Source organism: Pseudophryne corroboree, chromosome 2, assembly GCF_028390025.1.
Source record: "Pseudophryne corroboree isolate aPseCor3 chromosome 2, aPseCor3.hap2, whole genome shotgun sequence".
Classification (NCBI taxonomy): domain Eukaryota; kingdom Metazoa; phylum Chordata; class Amphibia; order Anura; family Myobatrachidae; genus Pseudophryne; species Pseudophryne corroboree.
The window spans coordinates 666,865,044-666,890,850 of NC_086445.1; the positions used below are offsets into that span (position 1 = coordinate 666,865,044).

At 46.2% G+C, this 25,807-nt stretch overlaps 1 protein-coding gene across 4 annotated transcripts in view; it reads right to left on the bottom strand.

Annotated features, from left to right (window-relative positions):
* The window catches only part of TFEB (transcription factor EB), a 228,852-nt gene that overhangs the window by 100,508 nt on the left and 102,537 nt on the right, over positions 1-25,807 (bottom strand). For all 4 annotated transcript variants that reach the window (XM_063955055.1, XM_063955053.1, XM_063955052.1 and 1 more), the window contains exons 2-3: positions 2,811-3,035; positions 2,215-2,469 (exon numbers count right to left, since the gene is read on the bottom strand). In XM_063955055.1, the coding sequence (XP_063811125.1) occupies positions 2,215-2,469; positions 2,811-3,008 (453 nt within the window). In that variant the 5' untranslated portion in view covers positions 3,009-3,035. The remainder of the gene's footprint in view (positions 1-2,214; positions 2,470-2,810; positions 3,036-25,807) is intronic.

Below are 25,807 nucleotides of genomic sequence, written 5' to 3' on the forward strand. Positions count from 1 at the left end.
TGGCATGGCAACACATGGGGTGTGCTGAGTGACGACACAGCGGATAGGTGATGGTGTGCTGAGTGACGACACAGGGGATAGGTGATGGTGTGCTGAGTGACGACACAGGGGATAGGTGATGGTGTGCTGAGAGACGACACAGGGGATAGGTGATGGTGTGGCTGAGAGACGTGGGGGGAGATGGTGAAGCTGAGAGATGCAGGGGGTAGGATGAGAGTTTGGTAGAACCGCTGTTGATTGATGCTGACCTTGTTAATATTCCTACACAACCAAGCATCTTCTGGACGATGTGATCTCCTACATGAATAGTGATTGCCGACTGAAGACGCCGTCCGCCTTAGAGGATACATTTCTCCAGAGGCTCCACATTGTGAGAAACCATCATACAGGTAAGATGCATGTGCAATTGAAAAGAATGTTTCCATTGTGACGTGAAACAGGTGGCGTGTCATGTCAGCACGCCCCATATTCAGTAGCCATGCCTCCTCTGGTGCGTGACAACGCCCATTTTTAGCTTGCTTCATGGGTCTTTTTTTTTTTTTTTTGGGGGGGGGGGGGGGGGCACCATTCCTAATCTTGCCCTGGGCTCCAAAAACCCTTGCTACGCCTCTGCTCCTGGGTATTGAAATCTATTGTAAACATAGCAAAGTCAGATCATTTTTAAACCCATAAACGATGAGATGTTCAATTAATACTTTAGCAGTGTCTCTCCGTGCACATTGGTATATGCATACAAGGCCTGATCACAGTCACAATGGCGCCAATATGCAGATGCTAGCTTTAGCATTGTGTAACAGCTTGCGCCGGACTGTGCAAGCCCAGAGACTCCTACTTTTAATGGCCGTGGACAGTGCAACTCCAATATTCTTAAAAATTCTGTGCTCTGTTATAACTCCCTGTTATACAAGTCTGTTATATTCTAATACTCTTCCAACATTAATTCCAGTTGACTTATTTGTTACGAAACATCTGATATTTGTACTACCTCTATTAATTTAACACAACTCCAGATCACTTCTAGGCCCTCAAGCAACTTCTCTCCAATTACCTTTGTCTAAGCCCTTTCCCTGAGTTTACTTTTTTGCACACTGCTTCTAACGTCAGCCTCCCAGTCAGTACCCAATTCATAACCTCACCCTGAATTTGCCTCTTCCCACAACAGTTGCACCCTCCCTATTGAGGTGCAATGCATTCTTACTGTACAGCCTGATGCAGAACTAGAAATTGGCCCAAGTATTTACAAACCTTAAATCTCCATCTTGCACCAACACATTCACATTTGTGATATTATCTTCAATAGTGGAATAATATTGCGCCATAGAAGATCCTAACACAAATCTAAGTCTGTTTCACAGGTATGAGGATTTTGTTTCAAGATTTATCTCAAGCAGCCCACTGGATCCCCTAGAACATCCCCAAGATAGTATACAGTACCTTTATGCACAGATAATACCTATAACATTTCAACTTAGCCTCCTTAGGCTTGAGCTTTCAGGTGTAGCACGTGGCACAAATACTATTTCAGAAAACAGTAAGCTGAAGGTCCCCTGCTTAAAAGTTTACTACATAATTACCTGAAATTCAGAAACATCCATCTAACTCTAACTTTCTCATGGGTAGAAATATGAACCATTACAACTTTATCCTCCAGCAACACCTGCCAATGATATCGACTGATCCACTCTGGCTCAGACTTGCTGGTCCAGCAAAATTCTGCCAATATAGCCTCTAGATTTGAAGCCTCAAAACTAATGGCTATATCGCTGGAATCACGCTGGGCCAACAAATCAGAGCCTTTTACATTTGGGCCTATATGTCCATCTGAGCAAAAGCTACATGTTTAGTACTCAGTCCGAATGATAGACAGCTTACCTGTCCCTTTAATCACTGGATCTCCTATAAAAAGTGTTTGGTCTACCCTACACTACTGTTTTCATCTTTACTGGAGCTGTAATTCCACCTATTTGCTAGTTGAAGAACTTTGCAGCAGCAATGTTATTATTCCAGAAGTGCACACACCAAGGAGCCATTAAGAGATAGGAGCAAATCTCACTTTACATTTCCTACTTCAGTGTATTGAGCTATATCTTTCCGTTAAGCTATTCACTTGCATCACTCTCATGAATTCATGTTAGGTAACTGCAATTGTAAATTTAGAGGAAAGTTTGGTAGCTGTGTATTTTATAAGAATGCAAGGTGTCTGAGTACACTCACTTCTCTTTCCGTGTTGGAGCACAAGTTCATTCTGGCCATGGGGCTGTTAGGAGCACTGTTTCCTGCTGAGGATGAAAGACGTGCAGCGCGATGCGCAGGAGATGTAGGAGCAGGTGGAGGTTTCGGTGACAGTCTGAGAGGACTAAGGTGAGAAGCAAATTTGTTCCCGAAAGTGTCAGACAGGTAATCTCGAACTTTCTTGTCTCGGGACTGCTGCAGGTGATAAGATGTCGGGTTCTCAAGGTGGGTCTGAACCTGTAAAAAAAACCCAGAAGATTCAGAGTCTTAAACAAAGCTTATGTGAAAAAATCAATAGTTAGTTCAGGATTTGTACAAAAACTGTAAAGAAGTACAGAAGTTTCTACAAGTAATTTTGTAGTAAATATAAAATGTACACTGGGAAAGGCAGCCTGAGATTTGCTTCTATGCAATTATACATATATACAATGTTTCTAATTAGTGAAATTATCATGTTTTATTTTTCTACTTGTAGGACTGTATTTACCGGTCACTAATCTTTGATATACTTATATACCTTATATAGGGCATACTATATTGTTTACTGTTATCTCTTATCTCATGAGGATAAAAGTTACCTTCAGGACCTCCATGGGGACTGGTGGTGGTGCTTGATATGAAGCAGGGGTGCTGATTGCAGGTGATGCAGTGGAAGGCATGATGTGCTGCTGCTGGAGGAAATGTTGCTGATGCTGCATCTGTATTCGTTCACGTTGCTCTTCTTGCTGAGCCTGCTCCCTCATCAGCTGCATACGTAGTCCAATACGGGATGCCATGATTGCAGGAAGACTGCAAAATTAGTTCTAAAACCCAACAAAAAAAGAATAAAAATTATATCTAAAAATACCTTTTAGGAAATTAAAATGCTTCAACCTATATACTTGAACACTTATTTTTAATATGGCTTAATAAGGACAAAAGGATTGTCCACTCTGATACATGCCCTCTACCTTTATTAAAGGTGATTTGCATTATGGTACAGCGACTGCTAGTCCCACAATCCTCCCACTCCCCTCATTCCCCACATTAAAGTGCATTTGGGGGGAAAATGGGGAAAATCATCAGTAAATGCAGCTGTACGTGCCAGGAATGCAGGGGCTGGTGTGCCTATCCCAGGCTCCACAGTGTTCTGTTGGGGGAGAAACATTCTCGCCACTGAGTGAATACATGTTATGTGAAAGGGAGTGCAGGGAGAACTTGGGGACAGCCCAGCATCTCCACAAGTGTGCAAATAGTCCATGCCCTCTTTTGAGCATGAACACGCACATATGTGTCCTCTCTGATGATCAGCACCCTGCCCTAAATAGTCTATTACAAGTATTATGTTTCTGATACAGGTAGAAACTGAATAAATATGCACATTTTTTATAGAAATGATTTATTTAAACACTTACAAGAAAAAGATTTTGGAGGAGCTAGGTGGAGTATGGCCAGTCCTTGCACAGAACTCAGTAGATGCATACAGTGTCTAGTTTTGGGTAGCAGTGGAAAAATTATATTTTGCTTATATTTTATGAATCTATACACAAAGTGCTACAAAGCAGCGGCCACGTCTTTTTTTCCTGCCTGTTCTGTAGTGTATACATATTCAGACTTCGCTGCACACAGATATACTAGTATTGCATATTAAATTAATCAGAGCAATCGCATGAAGTGAAAAACACACTACAACGCTCGGCTCATTCGCGCCAAGCATCTCACGCAAGTGCATTGAGTCTACATGTATGAGGACACATCTGTATAGGTATCATTTGATTTATTAGCACTACAATGCCCTGTCACACCTCCCTCCTATAAAGTGAGTGTGGGGGTAGACAAGGTGCCAACACTGCCAACCTCTTGGCAAAAGCTTGCTGCTGAAATACACAATTGACTCTCTCTGGGGGCAAAGGCAAAACAGCCATGCCTGATCCCTCATTCCTAATTGTAGGATGACACACCTTCACTGTTCTTACAGTGATATCTCCAGTACAAGTTGGGTCCCGATTTGGATATAGAACTCCCTCCTGCTCACCTTATATCTGGTCCACTGTCTGTTTCCTCCTGCAAGTTCTCTTGTGTCACTAATCTAATCAATTGTGAATAAGTAGATGGTAGTGACAGAACTATCCACTCTCCTACTCTACTGTTTCCCCTTGCTTAGGCTTACCATACTGTCCATTTAAACTGGGACGCTCATGAATTACGCAGATTCTCTAGCTGATTAAAACCAGGTGAAATGCAGGCTTGAAGTCAGTTAGCCCCAGAACCTGTGTAATTCATGAGTGTCCCGATAGTATGGTAAGCCTATCCTTGCTCCACACTTCTCTCAGAATAGAATATTACCCTTTCTCCACTTTTCTTGGAATGGTCCAAATTTATCATTACAATAAATCCTTCTAAGGGGCTTGCTAAGAAAACATATTCCTCATCCCTAGATTCAGTTACATGGGACCCCACCAGTTCTGTCAAATTCACACTTCTTTTCTGCACTACTTCCCAGTTGCCTGGCCTCTGGACATCGTGACACACTAACGCTACCACACCTTCCATTGGATGTGCAGGAATAAGCCCAGATTCACAACACTGTGAACATTTCACAGGTATCACTAGCTCTGGCTCCTTGTGGAGACTAGCTGGAAAGAGACATTCCTCCTCTTCAGCCTCTGCTAGGTAGGCCCCTCTTTCAACTGCTATTTTGGGCACCACTAGTTCTAGGGCAGAGGGACACACATTTTTCCTGTGTGCCTCCTCCTGTAAAGCACATTGTAATATTTAATTCAGAACCTCTTTATTGGGCCAACAAACTGTCAAAATTGCACTCCACAGGGCAGCTGACTCACTTCTCCACTTTTATCACTGCTTAGCACATGTCCCCCTATATCACAAATATATCTAGCTCAACAGATGCAGCCATTGCATTTGCTGTCCCTTCCTATGGTTGTGAGCTTTGTAAAGCTACAGGGTTCGGTTCTTTAATGCTGCGGAATCTTCACTATGTTTAATTAGCGCTCTATCCACATCAGTAGCAAGTACAGAGTGAGATGATTCAACATTGCAGGACACAGAAGTGTTACAGATGACCCCGTCATTCTTATATACATCCACTTCAAAGCATTGCTCAGAAATATAAAACGCTTCAGTACTGTCATACACGTTTACACTGCTGCCATTTGTAAATGCAACATCAATTATTTCAGCATTAGCATTTATTTCTATATAATTGCAGGATCATTTTATCACTATTGCACAGTGGTACAGAATTATCACTTCCTATATTAGCCTTACCAGTGACATGCAGTGGAGTGAGGCAGGTGAGGTAGAGCCTTTCCTGTTATACTAACGTATAAGCCAGAGTTTTTACTACATACAGGGCCCGATTCAGTAGGGATTGCAAATTCTGCTAATTAGCTGAATTTGCAATCCTTTTGTTAGCACGCTGACTGCCGTCTCCCCCCTTGATAAAGCAGACATTGCGATCGCATAAATTAGGTATGCCTCCCAACCACGGCGGCTGCGTGTGATTCACGCAGCCACCGCGATCACGCCCTCGTTCGCACCGGCGTGTGCTATTTACATGCCACAACCCCACAACGCTCCGTCTCCGCCTAGGAAACGAAGCATTGCCGCCCCCCCCCCCCCATAGGGGACTCTATTTTTGCTTTGCAAGTGTGCAACCGCATGTGCAGCCGAGCGCTACAAAAAAGTTTTGTGCAGTTTCTGAGTTGCCCAGAACTTACTCAGCCGCTGCGATCACTTCAGCCTGTCCGGTCCCGGAATTGACGTCAGAAACCCGCCCTGCAAACGCTTGGACACACCTGCAACAACCACTCCCAGAAAACGGTCAGTTGACACCCATAAACGCCTTCTTCCTGTCAATCTCCTTGCGATTGCTTGTGCGAATGGATTCTTAATACAATCCATCGCACAGCAACGATCCGCTTTGTAACCGTGCGACGCGCCTGTGCATTGCGGTGCATACGCATGCGGAGTTCTGACCTGATCGCAGCACAGCGAAAAAAACTAGTGTGCGATCAGGTCTGAATGACCCCAAATGTTCCTGATCCAGATACACCTTTGAGTCCTCAGGCAGTTATTCCAACTCTTAGGGGTATATTCAATTGAAGTCGGATCCATTTCGACATGCATTTGTCAGAATGGATCCGACAAGGGCTATTCAATGGGCATCTCAATTCGACTTTAAAAAAAGTGAATTGAGATGAGGGAGAGCAGCGGTAAAGCAGCGGCTCCAGCAAGCGTAGCAGGAGGAAGTGCCACAGCCGCCACTCACGGCAGTGTCCACCCGGCTCTAGCAATACATAGAAATCTGCACATACACATAGAAATATACAAATGAAAATACTCCCCTGGCAGACAAAATTATACCTAATGGAAATATTAGTTTTTAACAAGAGAATTGTAGGTAAACATTAAAATACTCATACATGCAATCAAAATCCCATTATTTTTCTTTCATTCTTTTAAAGTATACCTTAAGGTTCAATTTAAACAAAAAAGTGACATGATAACTCATCTGCCTTAGGTTGATAATGCTAACTGTACCCACTTTTTTTGCTCCCAAAAAAATATTAAGTATGAAGTAAAGGAATGTATAATGAACTCTCGGCGTTAGACATGACTGATAAAACATTTTTTCACTGGAATCTCCATATTTTCATTGATAAAGAGTCACAATTTCAAAGTGATACATGGATTAGGCACTGAGATGTGAATTGTTTTCCATGGGTTAGCAGCTAAGTGGTAGTATCAAGTGTACAAAGTATCATGAAAAACTGGGACGGTGGGTGTCATGCCTGGGTGAACTGACATGGAATGACCAATATCATCATCAGGAAGTTTCCCAGTGGCGCCTTTTGTGTGTCCTGACAACTGTACAAGATATGGGCTCACAGACAGCCCCTTGTGGGATTGTCCAGTCAGCAGAATCAGTCTCCAGACTAAGGCCCGCGTAAGAGCATCTACTTACAGGCTACCCCCATTTTCTAAAACATGCATTATCCCCACATGTTCCATTAAGTTCTAAAGACATTTCCTCCTTATCCCCTATATTATTCTCATCACATAAATCAACAGCATTACAGTCTGTATACAAATTCAAGTTATGGCACAATTCAGAATGAACACATATGACCTGTGAGAATGCAGACGATTCTACGGAACCAGAGATCACAGGAGCAATATTAGTGACATAATTTGTACGAGGTCATTATCCAATAAAACGTTCATGCTACGACACTCCCACGTCCCTCATCCAAACTCCAGCCGCCCAAGTCCAAGTAAAAAAGGGCCATAGAGCTGGGATAAGGTCCTGGCAATCCACAAATTCCAGTCACACCAAGGTCAGTTCAGTGCATTGTCAGTCCAATGGTGACATTATTCCCCATGTTGAAAGACTGTAGATTGTCAGAGGGAAGCCTATTGGTCTCTATTACACCTAAAACACTTTCCATGTTTCCCAGAGGCACCAGGATGGGGTCTTCCAGGTGGAAGGCTGGTAAGGGTAAAATCTTTCCCTGCAGGCATATATCTTCTTCAACTGGCAGCCCCAGCCTTCCTAGCCACTGGTGCTCAGTGGGTGGTATATGTGTATCCTTAATCAGTGCAGCCCTAAACCTTTGGCTATAAATCTCTGGGGTTAGATTAAATTTCATGATTAAACCCTGCCTTGTAGCCTCATGATCACCACTGCTTTCCTGGGAAGTGCAGCAAAATCTTCCAGTGCCTTGCCTTTTAATCCAGGAGTCAGATACCTTGTTGATTACCGCTGAGAGCGACAGCTATTGCCAGCAAGATTTTTCAAATCCATCCAGGAAAATATCTAAGTTCCCATCCTCAAACATAGTGGGGAAATACTCCAGACAAGACATAACTATTACTTCCCTGAGGTCACTATGCTGTGAGGGATCGCTCCAGCTTTAGAGATCTGCTATCTGTAACTAAAATGCTCATTTAGCTGGGTGTTCTGCTTGGCTCTCTACCAACTCTCTCTTCTTATGTCCTGGAACTCTCTTGGAACTGACGAATCAGGTCTAATTTTGTGGCAGCATCCATAAGTCCCACTTACTTGATAAAAGGTTTCAGATAAAGTTTCTAATAAGAAACCAAGATTCTTCTAATGAAAAAAAGAAAAAAATTTCCAGCACCAAAACCTCCTGCTACCTCAACAGCCACTCTAGATGAACTCTGTTCTTGAACAGCCTCCATCAAAATGCTCTGTATCATTTTACCAGCTCATGGATCAGTCTCTCTTTAGAATGGTCTGACCAGGCTAGACCTTGCTTCTCGCAAAAGGTCAATCAGAGCCTCTTAGTCTTGTCACTCGTAAGCAGCTGCCATTTCTCTGTACTCACTTGCCAAATAAAAAGAGTGAAGAGAAAAAAATTGGAAGGGGAGAGTATTGTTCAAAATAAAAATCTCTCTTGTTCCACTAGCTGCCAACCAATTATATCAGGGGCCACAGTAAGTATCCCTGAATTTGTACTGACTATGGTAAGTGCCAATAGTTAATTTTTACTAACTGGTACTACACTAGCTTTAGGAGTAATCAGGCAAATCCCCAAGTCCCGATGTAGTAAGGGTAGGACAGAATTAAAATAGGATTTTGGTACTTACCGGTAAATCCTTTTCTCCTAGTCCGTAGAGGATGCTGGGGACTCCAAAAGGACCATGGGGTATAGACGGGATCCGCAGGAGCTTGGGCACACTGAAAAGACTTAAACTGGGTGTGAACTGGCTCCTCCCTCTATGCCCCTCCTCCAGACCCCAGTTATAGGAACTGTGCCCAGGAGAGACGGACATTTTGAGGAAAGGATTTTTGTTTAAACCAAGGGCTACAAACTTACCAGCCCACACCAGAAACATACCGTACAACCGGAGTAACAGTAAACCAGATAACAGTATGAAGTAACCACAGCAACAAGCTGAAACAAGAATTACACAACCCGTGTATAAACTAATTTTACCAGCAAGAAACAATGCAAGAAACAGTCCGCACTGGGATGGGCGCCCAGCATCCTCTACGGCAGGCATTCCCAACCACGGTCCTCAAGGCACACCAACAGTGCAGGTTTTAGTGATATCCAGGCTTCAGCACAGGTGACTTAATTAGTAGCTCAGTTATTTTGATTTAACCATCTGTGCTGCAGCCTGGATATCACTAAAACCTGTACTGTTGGTGTGCCTTGAGGACCGTGGTTGGGAATGCCTGCTCTACGGACTAGGAGAAAAGGATTTACCGGTAAGTACCAAAATCCTATTTTCTCTTACGTCCTAGAGGATGCTGGGGACTCCAAAAGGACCATGGGGTTTATACCAAAGCTCCAGAACGGGCGGGAGAGTGCGGACGACTCTGCAGCACCGACTGAGCAACGCAAGGTCCTCATCAGCCAGGGTATCAAACCTATAGAACTTAGCAAAAGTATTTGAACCCGACCAAGTAGCTGCTCGGCAAAGTTGTAACGCCAAGACTCCTCGGGGCAGCCGCCCAAGATGAGCCCACTTTCCTGGTAGAATGGGCTTTTACAGACTTCGGCACTGATAGCCCGGCCGAAGAATGAGCCTGCTGAATCGTACTACAAATCCAGCGTGCAATAGTCTGTTTTGAAGCAGGATGACCAATCTTGTTGGAAGCATACAGGACAAACAGTGCCTCAGTTTTTCTGGCAACAGCTGTCCTAGTGACGTAGATCTTCAAAGCTCTCACAACATCCAGAGATTTTGGAATCGCCACAGCCTCCGTAGCCACCGGGACCACAATAGGTTGGTTAATGTGAAATGAAGAAACCACCTTTGGCAGAAATTGTTGACGAGTCCTCAATTCCGCCCTATCCGAATGAAAAATGAAGTACGGGCTGTTATGAGATAAGGCCGCCAACTCTGACACTCGCCTGGCAGACGCCAGTGCCAACAGCATAACTACCTTCCAAGTGAGAAATTTCAACTCAACCTTACGCAAAGGTTACCAGGAAGACATGAGAAACCGTAAGACCACATCAAGATCCCATGGAGCTACAGGAGGCACAAACGGAGGATTGATATGCATTACTCCTTTCACAAAAGTCTGAACCTCTGGGAGGACAGCTAATTTTTTTTAAAGAAAATAGACAAAGCCGAAATCTGCACTTTGATGGAGCCTAATTTCAGGCCTGCATCTACTCCCGCCTGCAAAAAGTGGAGAAAGCGACCCAAGTGAAAATCTTCCGCAGGAGCCATTTTAGACTCACACCAGGAAACATACTTCCTCCAAATACGGTGATAATGTTTCGCCGTAACCTCCTTCCTAGCCTTAATGAGAGTGGGAATGACGTCCCCGGGAATCCCCTTACAAGCTAAGATCTGGCGCTCAACCTCCATGCCGTCAAACGCAGCCGCGGTAAGTCTGGAAACACGCATGGTCCCTGTAACAACAGGTCCTCTCTTAGAGGAAGCGGCCAAGGATCTTCCACCAGTAATTCCTGAAGATCCGGGTACCAGGCCCTTCTTGGCCAATCTGGAACGACGAGAATCGCCTGAACCCGTGCTTGTCGAATGATCCCCAGTACCTTTGGAATGAGATGAAGTGGAGGGAACACATACACTGACTGGAACACCCACGGAGACACCAGGGCATCCACTGCACTGGCTTGGGGGTCCCTTGACCTGGAACAATATCTCGGGAGCTTCTTGTTGAGACGAGACGCCATCATGTCGATCAACGGAATTCCCCAACGTTTTGTCACCTCTGCAAATACCTCTTGGTGAAGAGCCCACTCTCCCGGATGGAGATTGTGTCTGCTGAGGAAATCTGCTTCCCAGTTGTCCACTCCCGGTAGGAAGACTGCTGACAGAGCGCTCACGTGTAGTTCTGCCCAGCGAAGGATTCTTGTGGCCTCCGCCATTGCCGCTCTGCTCCTAGTTCCGCCTTGATGGTTTATATGTGCCATCGCTGTGATGTTGTGTGACTGTACCAGGACAGGTCGACTCTGAAGAAGGCTTCTTGCCTGTAGCAAGCCGTTGTAAATGGCTCTTAACTCGAGAACATTTATGTGGAGACAAGCTTCCTGTAGTGACCATTTCCCCTGGAAATTTCTTCCTTGGGTGACTGCGCCCCAGCCCCGGAGACTTGCATCTGTTGTCAGAAGTACCCAATCCTGGATACCGAACCGGCGTCCCCCTAGGAGGTGAGAACTTTGTAGCCACCACAGGAGAGAAATTCTGGCTCTGGGAGATAGACTTATCTTCCGGTGCATGTGCAGGTGAGACCCGGATCATTTGCTCAGCAAGTCCCACTGAAACACCCGGGCATGAAATCTGCCAAATGGAATGGCTTTGTACGCCACAACCATTTTCCCCAGAACCCGAGTACAGTGATGGATTGACACACTCGTCGGCCTCAGAAGTTCCCTGACCATCGTCAGCAGTTCCAGAGCTTTTTCTTCTGGAAGAAATACTCTCTGTAAATCCGTGTCCAGAATCATGCCCAGAAAAGGCAGGTGAGTGGTCGGAACCAACTGAGATTTTGGCAAATTGAGTACCCAACCGTGCTGTCGCAGAACCGACAGTGACAAATTCACACTTGTCAGCAACCGTTCCTTGGACCTCGCCTTTATCAGGAGATTGTCCAAGTATGGGATAATCGTAACTCCTTGTTTGCGAAGGAGAACCATCATTTCCGCCATGACTTTGGTGAAAATCCTCAGAGCCGTGGAAAGCCCAAACGGCAACGTCTGAAATTGGTAATGAGAATCCTGTATCGCAAACCTGAGGAAGGCCTGATGCGAAGGATGTATCGGGACGTGTAAGTAGGCATCCTTTATGTCGACTGATGCCATAAAATCCCCCCCTTCCAGGCTGGCAATTACAGCTCGAAGAGATTCCATTTTGAACTTGAAAACTTTCAAATATGGATTGAAAGATTTTAGATTCAGAATCGGTCTGACCGAACCGTCCGGTTTCGGCACAACAAAGAGGCTCGAGTAGAACCCCTCCCCCCGTTGGGACGAGGGAACGGGAACAATGACCTTTTGTAGACACAATTTTTGTATCGCTGCCAGCACCACCTCCCTGTCCGGAAGAGCCACTGGTAAGGCCGAAATGAAGAACCGGTGAGGGGGCATCTCCCGAAACTCCAGCTTGTATCCCTGAGACACAATCTCTAGGACCCAAGGATCCAGGTCTGCTTGAATCCAGACCTGACTGAATATTCGCAGACGGCCCCCCCACCGGTCCGGACTCCCCCAGGGAAGCCCCATCGTCATGCGGTGGACTTGGTAGAGGCAGGAGAGGACTTCTGGTCCTGGGCGCCTGAAACTGCAGGCGGCTTCCTTCCTCTTCTTCTACCTTTTGAAGCGAGGAAGGACGAACCTTTTCCACGCCTGTATTTATTGTGACGAAAGGACTGCATCTGCTGATGTGGTGCCTTTTTCTGTTGTGCGGGAACATAAGGAAGAAAAGAGGACTTACCCGCAGTCGCGGTAGAGACCAGGTCAGACAAGCCGTCCCCAAACAAGACAGTACCTTTGAAGGGTAAAGCTTCCATAGCTCTCTTGGAGTCGGCATCAGCATTCCATTGATGGATCCACAACGCCCTCCTGGCCGATATCGACATTGCATTGGCTCTTGATCCCAAGAGACAAACATCCCTCGCCGCATCCTTCAGGTAATCTGCAGCGTCCTTGATATAACCAAGAGTCAAAAGAACATTATCTTTATCAAGGGTATCCATATCATTAGCTAAATTCTCAGCCCATTTAGCAATAGCACTACTCACCCATACCGACGCCACAGCAGGTCTGAGCAATGCACCTGAATTAGCGAAAATGGACTTCAGAGACGTCTCCAGCTTGCGATCCGCCGGATTTTTGAGAGAGACGGAAGCGCCACTTTCTTAGATAAACAAGATAGAGCTTTGTCAACATTTGGAGATGCCTCCCATTTTTCCCTGTCATCAGAGGGGAAAGGATATGCCATATAAATCCTCTTGGGAATCTGCCACTTCTTGTCCGGCGACTCCCAAGCCTTTTCACAAAGAATATTCATTTCATGAGAGGGGGGAAACTTCACCTCAGGTTTTTTTCCCTTGAACAAACAAATCCTTGTTTCGTGTACCGCAGGTTCATCAGAAATGTGTAAAACATCTTTTATAGCCACAATCATGTACTAAATACTCTTAACTAATCGTGGATGTAAAGCAGCCTCAGTGAAATCGACATCGGAATCAGAGTCCGTGTCGGTATCAGTATCTACCACTTGAGTAAACGGCCGCTTTTGCGACCCGGATGGGGTCTGCACCTGAGACAAAGCCTCTTCCATGGACTTTTTCCACACCTGTGTCTGTGACTCAGACTTATCTAACCTCTTTGATAAAGAAGCTACATTCGTATTTATCGTACTTAACAATGCGAGTAAATCAGGTGTCGGCTGCGCCGACAGGCCCAAATCCAGCCCCGAATCCGCTCCCCCAATAACCTCCTCTGGTGAATAACATTCAGCCTCAGACATGCCGACACGAAGTACCGACACACAGATACACACAGATACACACAGAACGTCCCAGCTAGGTGACAGGCCCACAATGAAGCCCAGATAGAGGACACAGAGGGAGTATGCCAGCTCACACCCCAGCGCCCATATATCCCAGCAAAGGATATATGTACCCAGCGCTGCTTAAATAATAATAAAAATGCACCACACTGCGCCCCCCCCCCCTCCCGATTAGCTCCCCGTTACTTGTGAGAGGAATGTGGAGATCCCGGGCAGCGTCTTCTTCAGCCGCGTGTTGAAGGAGAAGATGGCGCTGTGAGCCGCAGGACGAAGCTCCGCCCCCTTCCCGGCGCGCTTCGGCCCACCAAATTTGAAAATGAAAAGATGCCGGCGGAGGTTGAGAAACGGTGCTGAGGCACCGAAAAGCCTTCTGCCGGCCCCAGACCACAGTAACATGCTGCCCAGGGCGCCCCCCCCCCCCAGCGCCCTGCACCCCGAGAGTGACATTGGTGAAAGTATGTGGGAGCATGGAGCGCAGCATTACCGCTGCGCTGTACCTTCCGTTACTGAAGTCTTCTGCCGTCCTGAAGTCTTCTGTTCTTCTCATACTCACCCGACTTCAGTCTTCTGGCTTCTGTGAGGGGATTGACAGCGTGGCTCCGGGAACAAGCAGCTAGGCGCACCAAGTGATCGAACCCTCTGGAGCTAATGGTGTCCAGGAGCCGAGAAGCAGAGCCCTTAACTAAGTAGAAGTAGGTCTGCTTCTCTCCCCTCAGTCCCACAATGCAGGGAGCCTGTAGCCAGCAGGTCTCCCTGAAAATAAAAAAACCTAACAAAAGTCTTTTCTAGAGAAACTCAGGAGAGCTCCCCTAGTGAGTGTCCAGTCAGTCCTGGGCACAAAGTCTAACTGGGGTCTGGAGGAGGGGCATAGAGGGAGGAGCCAGTTCACACCCAGTTTAAGTCTTTTCAGTGTGCCCAAGCTCCTGCGGATCCCGTCTATACCCCATGGTCCTTTTGGAGTCCCCAGCATCCTCTAGGACGTAAGAGAAAATACAATGAATATTCTAATGCTCTGCAAGTTATACCATACACCACTCCATTATTTATTTATTTATTTATTTATTTACTACCAGTGCACATATATTCCGCAGCGCTTTACAGAGAATATTTGACCATTCACATCAGTCCCTGCCCCAGTGGAGCTTACAATCTATATTCCCTACCACATGTACACGCAAACACATTCATGCTAGTGTTAATTTTGTTGGGAGCCTATTAACCTACCAGTATATTTTTGGATTATGGGAGGAAACCGGAGTACCCGGAGGAAACCCACGCAAGTACGGGGAGAATATACAAACTCCACACAGTTAGGGCTATGGTGGGAATGGAACCCATGACCTCAGCACTGTGAGGAAGTAATGCTAACCATTACACCAGAGGTTCCCAAACGCGGTCCTCAAGCACCCCAACAGTCCAGGATTTAGGTATATCCATGGCTCAGCACAGATGGTTAAATCAAATTGACTGAGGTGCTAATTAAGTCACCTGTGGCCAAGCATGGATACATTTAAAACCTGGACCGTTGGCGTGCCTTGATGACCGTGTTTGGGAACCTCTGCATTACACCACCCGTACTGCCCCACTCTACTGCTACCATCCATGGGAAATACACAAAAGGGGTCAGAGGTCCCCTAACACGATCACATTTGTGCAGTCTCTGTGACACAAACTAGCACTCAGTTAGTTGGTCTCCCCATGCTTTTAGCAATCAATAATAGTTACAGTGTAACCTTAGCGATACATGGGATCCGGTCTGAAGATCGACACTGTCTAGGTCGTCGATGTTTAGGTCGACCACTATATGTCGACAGTCACTAGGTCGACAGTGTTTGAAGGTCTACAGGGTTTCTAGGTCAACATGTGCTAGGTCAAAAGGTCGACATGAGTTTTTTTTTTAACTTTTTTTTTACTATTTCATACTCAACGATCCATGTGGACTACAATTGGAACGGTAATCTGTGCCGAGCGAAGCGAGGCACCTTGCCCGAAGCATGGCGAGCGGAGCGAGCCATGCGAGGGGACACGGGGCACTAATTGGGCTTACCGGTCACTGTACAGAGAAAACGACACCAAAAAAATATGAAAATATACGTTATGGTAAGAACTTACCGTTGATAATGGTATTTCTCCTATGTCCACAGGTTTCCACAGGATAACAATGGGATATGATGGAGCGACAGCGGATTGGCACCAAGCGATCACAAGCTTTCAGTCCTCCCAGGATGCAACGGGCTCGTCCATATATACCCGCCCACTGGCTCAGGCAAATCAGTTGTATTCCAAAGCATTTAGGCAGGAGCATTATGTATAACCCTATTCAGGCGAGAAGAACACACATGCACACCCTTCCATGTAAGAGGGAAGAGTCTAGTGAGTATAAAGATCCTCAAATCAGGTGCGTCAGGGTGGGATCCCTGTGGAAACCTGTGGACATTGGAGAAATACCGTTATCAACGGTAAGTTCTTACCATAACGTGTATTTCTCCGGCAGGGTCCACAGGTTATCCACAGGATAACAATGGGACTTCCCAAAGCAATTTTTAGTGGTGGGGACGCTCCTGATTAGATAGGAGAACCTTACGCCCGAATTCAGCATCATGAGAGGCAAAAGTATCCAAGGCATAATGTCTAATGAATGTGTTATTGGAAGACCATGTGGCTGCCTTACATATCTGTTCTGCTGAAGCACAATGTTGTGCTGCCCATGAAGGACCTACCTTACGTGTAGAGTGAGCAGAGACATTAGCCGGAACAGGGAGATGAGCTTGAGAATATGCTTCTGAAATCATCATTCAAAGCCATCTTGCTAGCATCTGTTTAGTAGCAGGCCATCCCCTCTTGTGAAATCCGTAGAGGATGAAGAGAGAATCTGTCTTTCTGATGGCACTGGTACGATCCATGTAGATCCTTAATGCCCGGACTACGTCCAGCGACGAATCTCCCGCAGAGAATACAGATTCCTGAAAAAATGGGACCACAATATCTTCATTAAGGTGGAAAATAGACCACACCTTAGGAAGATACCCAGATCTAGTTCTGAGAACTACTTTATCTGGATAAACATCAGAAAAGGAGATTAACATGACAGTGCTCCTAAATCTGACCCTCTTCTAGCTGATGCCATAGTCAGCAGAAAGAGAACTTTAGCTGTCAACCATTTAAAATCCCCTTTATTTAGTGGTTTAAATAGAGTAACTTGAAGGGCTTTGAGGACTAGACTTAGGTCCCCAGACACTGCAGTAGGAACAAAAGGAGGTTGAATGCGCAGCATTCCCTGGGAAAAGTGTGCACATCCTGCAATTTGGCAATTTTCTTTCGGAACCATACAGTCAATGCGGACACTTGTATTCCCAAGGAAGCCACCCTTAAACCTTTATCCATTCCTGCCTGAAGGAATGCTAGAACCCTGGAAACTCTGAAAGATTTCAGGTCCATACTTCTTCCATTGCACCAATGAATATAGGCTTGCTATATTTGGTGATAAATACGAGCCAAGGAAGTTTTCCTTGTTCTGAGCATCTGTGAGAATCCTTTGGACTTCAGGATATAGATTTCAAGAGCCACGGCATCAAGACAGTCGATCCAGATATCTGTGATAACAAGGACCCTGCCTTAGTAGATCTGGGCGTAGAGGAAACAGAAATGGTATTCGACATCTTCTGCGGATCAGTGTACCAAAACCTTCTGGGCCAAGCCGGGGCTTATTAAAATCCCGGCATCTTTGTTGTATTTTCCTCGCTATCCTGGGTAGCAGGATGATTTGAGAAAACACGTAAGTGAAATGAAATTCCCATTAAAAAGACTTCCACAAAGTTCACTCCCTGATCCTTTGTTCCTGACCCGATTATGGCTCTTTGTTGTTCAGATGGGACTCCATGAGATCTATTTCTGGCCAACCCGACTTGTCTACCCGAATCAAAGGACTTTAGGGTGCAAAGCCCATTCGCTTACCTGAATGGCGTATCGACTGAGAAATCTGCTCTTCAGTTTAGGACTCCCGGAACGAACCCTGCGGACAAGGCTGGAAGATGGCGTTCTGCACACTTTAGTATGTGATTTACCTCCTTCCTTGCTGTTTAGCTGTGTGTTCCTCTCTGAAAGTTGAGGTACACTACTGCCATTTCCTTCTTGCGGATCTGGATTAATTTTCTTTTAGGAGTGTCCCGTGCCTGAATCAGGACCCAGTATATGGCCCGAAGTGCTAACAGGTTTATTAGCAGGCAACTTTCTTCTGTGGTCCATAGTCCCCGGAATCATAATCTTCTGGACAATGGCCCCCACAGCCCTGAAGACTGGCATTTGTTGTCAGGATCTCCCAACCTGATATCCAAAAAGTTGTCCTCTGATCTAGATGGAATGTCTGTAGCCCCCAGGCTACTGACTTTCTTACCTTTTTTTGTCAGTACCACGTACTTGTTTGTGTATTGTCCATCTGGCCCACATACACCACCTGGAATTCACAGGTGGCCTACTCTCAGAGAATTTCACCAGGCACAACACTGCTTAACTTCCAACATCAAATGAGATTGGGCATATCCAGTGTAATGCGGCTGTAGATGGAAACAGATGCTGGAGAGGTCTTGAGTGGAATTGTGTCCCCTCCACCATGTCTGTTGTTGATACCATCAAACCCATCATTTGCATTGCTTCGTGAATTGATATTGTTTGACTATGTAACAACTCCCCTACCTTTACTTTGGATATTTTGTTCCGAGGTAACTATTTTGTGCAGACTTGAATTCAGAACAGCCCCAACGTGAGTCATGTTACGGAACCAGAGATGATTTTTGCCAATTTATGAACCACCCTGCAGTTATTGTGTGTTGTAGATGGCACAGAAACCTTTCCTGTATTCGTGCCAGGATAAGAAGGTGGTCAAGGTATGGCAATTTTCTTATCCCCTGCTAGCAGAGATAAATTGCCAAAATAATTTTGGTAAATACTCTGGGGCTGTGGCTAACCCAAAGGGTAAGGCCTAAAACTGAAATGTTGCTGAAGGATGGTATACCTTGAGATAACACTGATGGACAGTGCTATAGGAGCCTGAAGGTAAGATTCCTGACTTATCCAGGAACACCATGTAATCTACTGGCTCCCCACCAAACTATGGAGTGCCATGTCTCCATGTGAACCGTGGTACCCAAATTTATCTGTTTAAACTTTTTGAAATGGAGAATGAGGCGAGGGATCGTTTTTGACCCAGGTGGGAATAAACCCCCCCCCCCCATTGTGCATGGGTTACTGGAATGACTATTCCTGACAAAAACATTTTCTGAATTGCTTCATGCAAATCCCTCGCCTACGCCTCTACCTGAGACGGGCTGAAACAAAAGAACCTTTGAGGAGGATGGTTCTAGAAGGGACAGTATAACCTAGATATACCGCTTCTTGCACCCAGGCATCTGTTTGTAGACTGCTACCACCAGATCTGTGCAAACTGAAGAAGTCGGCCCCTTTTCCATTTGGAGTCCCCCAGAAGGAGGCCCGCACCATCATGCTGACAGCTTATCCTCTGGTTTGGAAGCTGGCCCTCTGGTTGCCTTTGCTTCTTTGCCTTACCAAACTTATTGTATTGAGGCTGTTACGTTCCTTTATGACCGACAAGGCCGAAACCGGACCCCTAGGTTTGGGGTTATATGTGGAAGGAAACAAGACCTTCTTGGAGTCTGTTTCTGACTCCAGAATAACTGTTAACTCCTTCCCAAATAGAAACTTCCAGCGAAAGTAAAGTTTTCAGAACCTTCTTAGATTCTGAATCAGCTTTCCATGTGTGTGAGCCACACTGCTCTGCAAACAGCTATTGTTATTGCTGATGCCCTAGAACATTAGTGTCCATATGAGCTATATGGGATTCTTGCTCCCTTGCAGGTGCAGAAAACCTGTCTTCCAGTACCTCAGCCCAATGTACCTACAGCACCTGGTATTTCAAGGTGGTCTCTCGTCCAAGAACTAACCAGGCCCAACACTGTTAAGCTTCCAAGATCTAGTGAGATTGGGCCTATCCAGTGTGGTGTAGCTGTAGATTGCAAGGTGAAGTCATGGCTGGCCTTATGACTGCCCCAGACAAAGAGAATATGGTCTTTTTGAAAACCATTCCTCTTTTGACGGCAGAGGCCATATAGATTTTTGCACTATCAATGACATGCATATCTATTTTGGGAGGCACTTCCCTACTTTAAACAGTCCGCCGGATGGAAAGAGATACAGGTTGAGTATCCCATATACAAATATTCCGAAATACGGAATATTCCGAACTACGGACTTTTTTAAGTGAGAGTGAGATAGTGAAATCTTTGTTTTTTGATGGCTCAATGTACACAAACATTGTTTAATACACAAAGTTATTACAAATATTGTATTAAATGACCTTCAGGCTGTGTGTATTAGGTGTATATGAAACATAAATGAGTTGTGTGAATGTACACACTTTGTTTAATGCACAAAGTTATAAAAAATATTGGCTAAAATTACCTTCCGGCTGTGTGTATAAGGTGTATATGTAACATAAATGCATTCTGTGCTTAGATTTAGGTCCCATCACCATGACATCTCATTATGGTATGCAATTATTCCAAAATACGGAAAAATCCCATATCCAAAATACCTCTGGTCCCAAGCATTTTGGATAAGGGATACTCAACCTGTATTGGAATCCCATTTCCGGGCATTCTATTTTATTGGGTGTAACCCAAACCTTTTTCCTGAATTCTGCCCCCGTGAAGAGGCCCTTTTGGCACGTTTAAACACAGGTGTCTTATTTTTAACACAGGCTCTGCTGCTTTTATTGACAGACTAGCCTTTTTTGCGCTTATTTATTCAGCTTATTCATTTAGCTGATGCCTTTTTCTTCGTATGCTGATGTAGAGTATATAGAGCTTTCATCGTCTGATGATTATCATGTGTAACCTGTGAAGTCGATGATTTATTTACATTCAGTTCATCAGCTTGTCTTACTGGAGAAGCTGTAGGGGATACACCGCAAGTAGTGAGCTGCATGGGTTAATAGTGTAAGAATAAACTTTTCAGCTAAACTGGACAAGGTCTGTGCAAACATCGCCCCAATTTGTCTTTCTATACCTGATGTAGATCAGGGATGTATTATGCTAAACAGCAAATAATTTTACACATAAACCATCCTGTACCAGATCACAGTGGATAATACAGTTTTTGCAAAGCCACAATATACGAGTATTGGTGTTACTGTAAGTGTACCCTCGTCACCTTTGCCGCTCTTAGACATGATAAATAATCAGCACTTTCACAGTGTACTATACAATTTGTGACTGTAACCACTTTTTTGCTAAAGTGATATCATGTGTGACCCTACCCATGCACCTGCATTGAGGATCAGAAGATCAACCGACAATCATTTATATTAAGTAAGAAATCACACCAGCAGTCAGTCACGTGTTATATATTAGTCATATGAGCATATTATCAACTATAAACACATCTCAAAGTATGTATGAGTATATATTACTGAATTCTGTTCTATACAGATCTTTAACGTATTCAGACGCATAGCGAAGAAAACCACAGTAATGTACACAGACTCATATGCAATAGGCACTAAAGTTAACTATTCATACTAACAAAAGTAGATAGAAATTTAGTGCTGTATAACCCGTACTCAGTAGAGTGGTATAACAGGGATACTTACCCCACTTCCAGGATCGATCAATACGTTAGCGAACGCTGAGTGGATCCAGACGCTACTAGTGTACACTGCCGCTCCGGGAACTTTTAGTGAACACAGACGCTCAGTGTGCATGCAGTCGCATCGGTCTGCGACCCGGTCTCCTCGCGGTAACGCTTAGTGTACACAGACGCAGCGGCCTATGCTGCGACCGAGACCCCTCGTGGTAGCGTCTGAGACGGAAGGGAAGCAATCAATTCATGGCGGGAGACTCGCGGAAACTGGTCATGAACTGCGGGGGAGGGGCGACCAGGAGAGCGTCTGACTCCCCACCGCTGACATCAACCCTAGGGATCGCAGCCTCATACTAATCCTGGTGCCTTATGATCCCTAAGGCCTAGCGCTGTAGCACTGGTGGTGGCAGTGCGCCAGCTACTGTTTGGTAGTCTCCTCACAATACAGTGCGGCTGTGTCCGTATTCCCCTCCTAAGTGGAACCGATGCCTTACCTTCTCCTCGTGCTCCGGCCACAGCCTGGAAACGTCTGCTGGACCTGCTAGTATATCCGACACAGACGCCCGTCGAGACAGTACTTGTACCGTGGGTAAGCGTTGTTGAGACCTGGCGGAGAGTTGTTGGAGTGACTCTTTCCAATATGCGTGTAAGATGCTGTTAGGAAAGATCACTCAGAAAACATAGTAAGACTATAAAAAAATAAGAATTTACTTACCGATAATTCTATTTCTCATAGTCCGTAGTGGATGCTGGGAACTCCGTAAGGACCATGGGGAATAGCGGCTCCGCAGGAGACTGGGCACAAATAGAAAGCTTTAGTACTACCTGGTGTGCACTGGCTCCTCCCCCCATGACCCTCCTCCAAGCCTCAGTTAGGATACTGTGCCCGGACGAGCGTACACAATAAGGAAGGATTTTGAATCCCGGGTAAGACTCATACCAGCCACACCAATCACACCGTATAACTTGTGATCTGAACCCAGTTAACAGTATGATAAACAGAGCAGCCTCTAGAAAAGATGGCTCACTACAACAATAACCCGATTTAGTTAACAATAACTATGTACAAGTATTGCAGACAATCCGCACTTGGGATGGGCGCCCAGCATCCACTACGGACTATGAGAAACAGAATTATCGGTAAGTAAATTCTTATTTTCTCTGACGTCCTAGTGGATGCTGGGAACTCCGTAAGGACCATGGGGATTATACCAAAGCTCCCAAACGGGCGGGAGAGTGCGGATGACTCTGCAACACCGAATGAGAGAACTCCAGGTCCTCCTCAGCCAGGGTATCAAATTTGTAGAATTTAGCAAACGTATTTGCCCCTGACCAAGTAGCTGCTCGGCAAAGTTGTAAAGCCGAGACCCCTCGGGCGGCCGCCCAAGATGAGCCCACTTTCCGTGTGGAATGGGCTTTTACAGATTTTGGCTGTGTCAGGCCTGCCACAGAATGTGCAAGCTGAATTGTACTACAAATCCAACGAGCAATAGTCTGCTTAGAAGCAGGAGCACCCAGCTTGTTGGGTGCATACAGGATAAACAGCGAGTCAGATTTTCTGACTCCAGCCGTCCTGGAAACGTATATTTTCAGGGCCCTGACTACGTCCAGTAACTTGGAGTCCTCCAAGTCCCTAGTAGCCGCAGGCACCACAATAGGCTGTTTCAGGTGAAACGCTGAAACCACCTTAGGGAGAAATTGAGGACGAGTCCTCAATTCTGCCCTGTCCGTATGAAAAATTAGGTAAGGGCTTTTATAGGATAAAGCCGCCATTTCTGACACGCGCCTGGCTGAAGCCAGGGCCAATAGCATTACCACTTTCCATGTGAGATACTTTAAGTCCACAGTGGTGAGTGGTTCAAACCAATGTGATTTTAGGAACCCCAAAACCACATTGAGATCCCAAGGTGCCACTGGAGGCACAAAAGGAGGCTGTATATGCAGCACCCCTTTGACAAACGTCTGAACTTCAGGAACTGAAGCCAGTTCTTTTTGGAAGAAGATCGACAGGGCCGAAATTTGAACCTTAATGGACCCTAATTTTAGGCCCATAGACAGTCCTGTTTGCAGGAAATGCAGGAAACGACCCAGTTGAAATTCCTCTGTAGGGGCCTTCCTGGCCTCGCACCACGCAACACATTTACGCCAAATACGGTGATAATGCTGCACGGTTACATCCTTCCTGGCTTTTATCAGGATAGGGATGACCTCATCCGGAATGCCTTTTTCCTTCAGGATCCGGCGTTCAACCGCCATGCCGTCAAACGCAGCCGCGGTAAGTCTTGGAACAGACAGGGCCCCTGCTGGAGCAGGTCCCTTCGTAGAGGTAGAGGCCACGGGTCCTCCGTGAGCATCTCTTGAAGTTCCGGGTACCAAGTCCTTCTTGGCCAATCCGGAGCCACGAGTATGGTCCTTACTCCTCTCCTTCTTATGATTCTCAGTACCTTGGGTATGAGAGGCAGAGGAGGGAACACATACACTGACTGGTACACCCACGGTGTTGCCAGAGCGTCCACAGCTATTGCCTGAGGGTCCCGTGACCTGGCGCAATACCTGTCTAGTTTTTTGTTGAGGCGTGACGCCATCATGTCCACCTTTGGTTTTTTCCAACGGTTCACAGTCATGTGGAAGACTTCTGGGTGAAGTCCCCACTCTCCCGGGTGGAGGTCGTGCCTGCTGAGGAAGTCTGCTTCCCAGTTGTCCACTCCCGGAATGAACACTGCTGACAGTGCTATCACATGATTTTCCGCCCAGCGAAGAATCCTTGCAACTTCTGCCATTGCCCTCCTGCTTCTTGTGCCGCCCTGTCTGTTTACGTGGGCGACTGCCGTGATGTTGTCTGACTGAATCAGCACCGGCTGACCTTGAAGCAGAGGTCGTGCTAGGCTTAGAGCATTGTAGATGGCCCTTAGCTCCAGGATATTTATGTGAAGTGACGTCTCCAGGCTTGACCACAAGCCCTGGAAATTTCTTCCTTGTGTGAATGCTCCCCAGCCTCTCAGGCTGGCATCCGTAGTCACCAGGACCCAGTCCTGAATGCCGAATCTGCGGCCCTCTAGAAGATGAGCCCTCTGCAACCACCACAGAAGAGACACCCTTGTCCTCGGAGACAGGGTTATCCGCTGATGCATCTGAAGATGCGATCCGGACCATTTGTCCAGCAGATCCCACTGGAACGTTCTTGCGTGGAATCTGCCGAATGGAATCGCTTCGTAGGAAGCTACCATCTTTCCCAAGACTCTTGTGCATTGATGCACTGAGACTTGCCCCGGTTTCAGGAGGTTTCTGACCCGTTCGGATAACTCCCTGGCTTTCTCCTCCGGAAGGAACACCTTTTTCTGGACTGTGTCCAGAATCATCCCTAGGAACAGAAGACGTGTTGTCGGAACCAGCTGCGATTTTGGGATATTTAGAATCCAGCCGTGCTGCCGTAGCACTACCTGAGATAGGGCTACTCCGACTACTAACTGTTCTCTGGATCTTGCTCTTATCAGGAGATCGTCCAAGTAAGGGATAATTAAAACGCCTTTTCTTCGAAGAAGAATCATCATTTCGGCCATTACCTTGGTAAAGACCCGAGGTGCCATGGATAATCCAAACGGCAGCGTCTGAAACTGATAGCGACAGTTTTGTACTACAAACCTGAGGTACCCTTGATGAGAAGGGTAAATGGGGACATGGATGTAGGCATCTTTGATGTCCAGAGACACCATATAGTCCCCCTCTTCCAGGTTCGCGATCACTGCTCTGAGTGACTCCATCTTGAATTTGAACCTCTGTATGTAAGTGTTCAAAGACTTCAGATTTAAAATTGGTCTCACCGAGCCGTCCGGCTTCGGTACCACAAACAGCGTGGAATAATACCCCTTCCCTTGTTGCAGGAGGGGTACCTTGATTATCACCTGCTGGGAATACAGCTTGTGAACTGCCCCCAATACTGCCTCCCTGTCGGAGGGAGACGTTGGTAAAGCAGACTTCAGGAACCGGCGAGGGGGAGACATCTCGAACTCCAATTTGTACCCCTGAGATACTACTTGCAGGATCCAGGGGTCCACTTGCGAGTGAGCCCACTGCGCGCTGAAATTCTTGAGACGGGCCCCCACTGTGCCTGAGTCCGCTTGTAAGGCCCCAGCGTCATGCTGATGACTTGGCAGAAGCGGGGGAGGGCTTTTGTTCCTGGGAAGTGGCTGTCTGTTGCAGTCTTTTTCCCCTTCCTCTGCCCCGGGGCCGAAAAGAGGAACCTTTTGCCCGCTTGCCCTTATGGGGACGAAAGGACTGAGCCGGATAAGACGGCGTCTTCTTATGTTGAGAGGTTACCTGGGGTAAAAATGTGGATTTCCCAGCAGTTGCCGTGGCCACCAGGTCCGATAGACCGACCCCAAATAACTCCTCCCCTTTATAA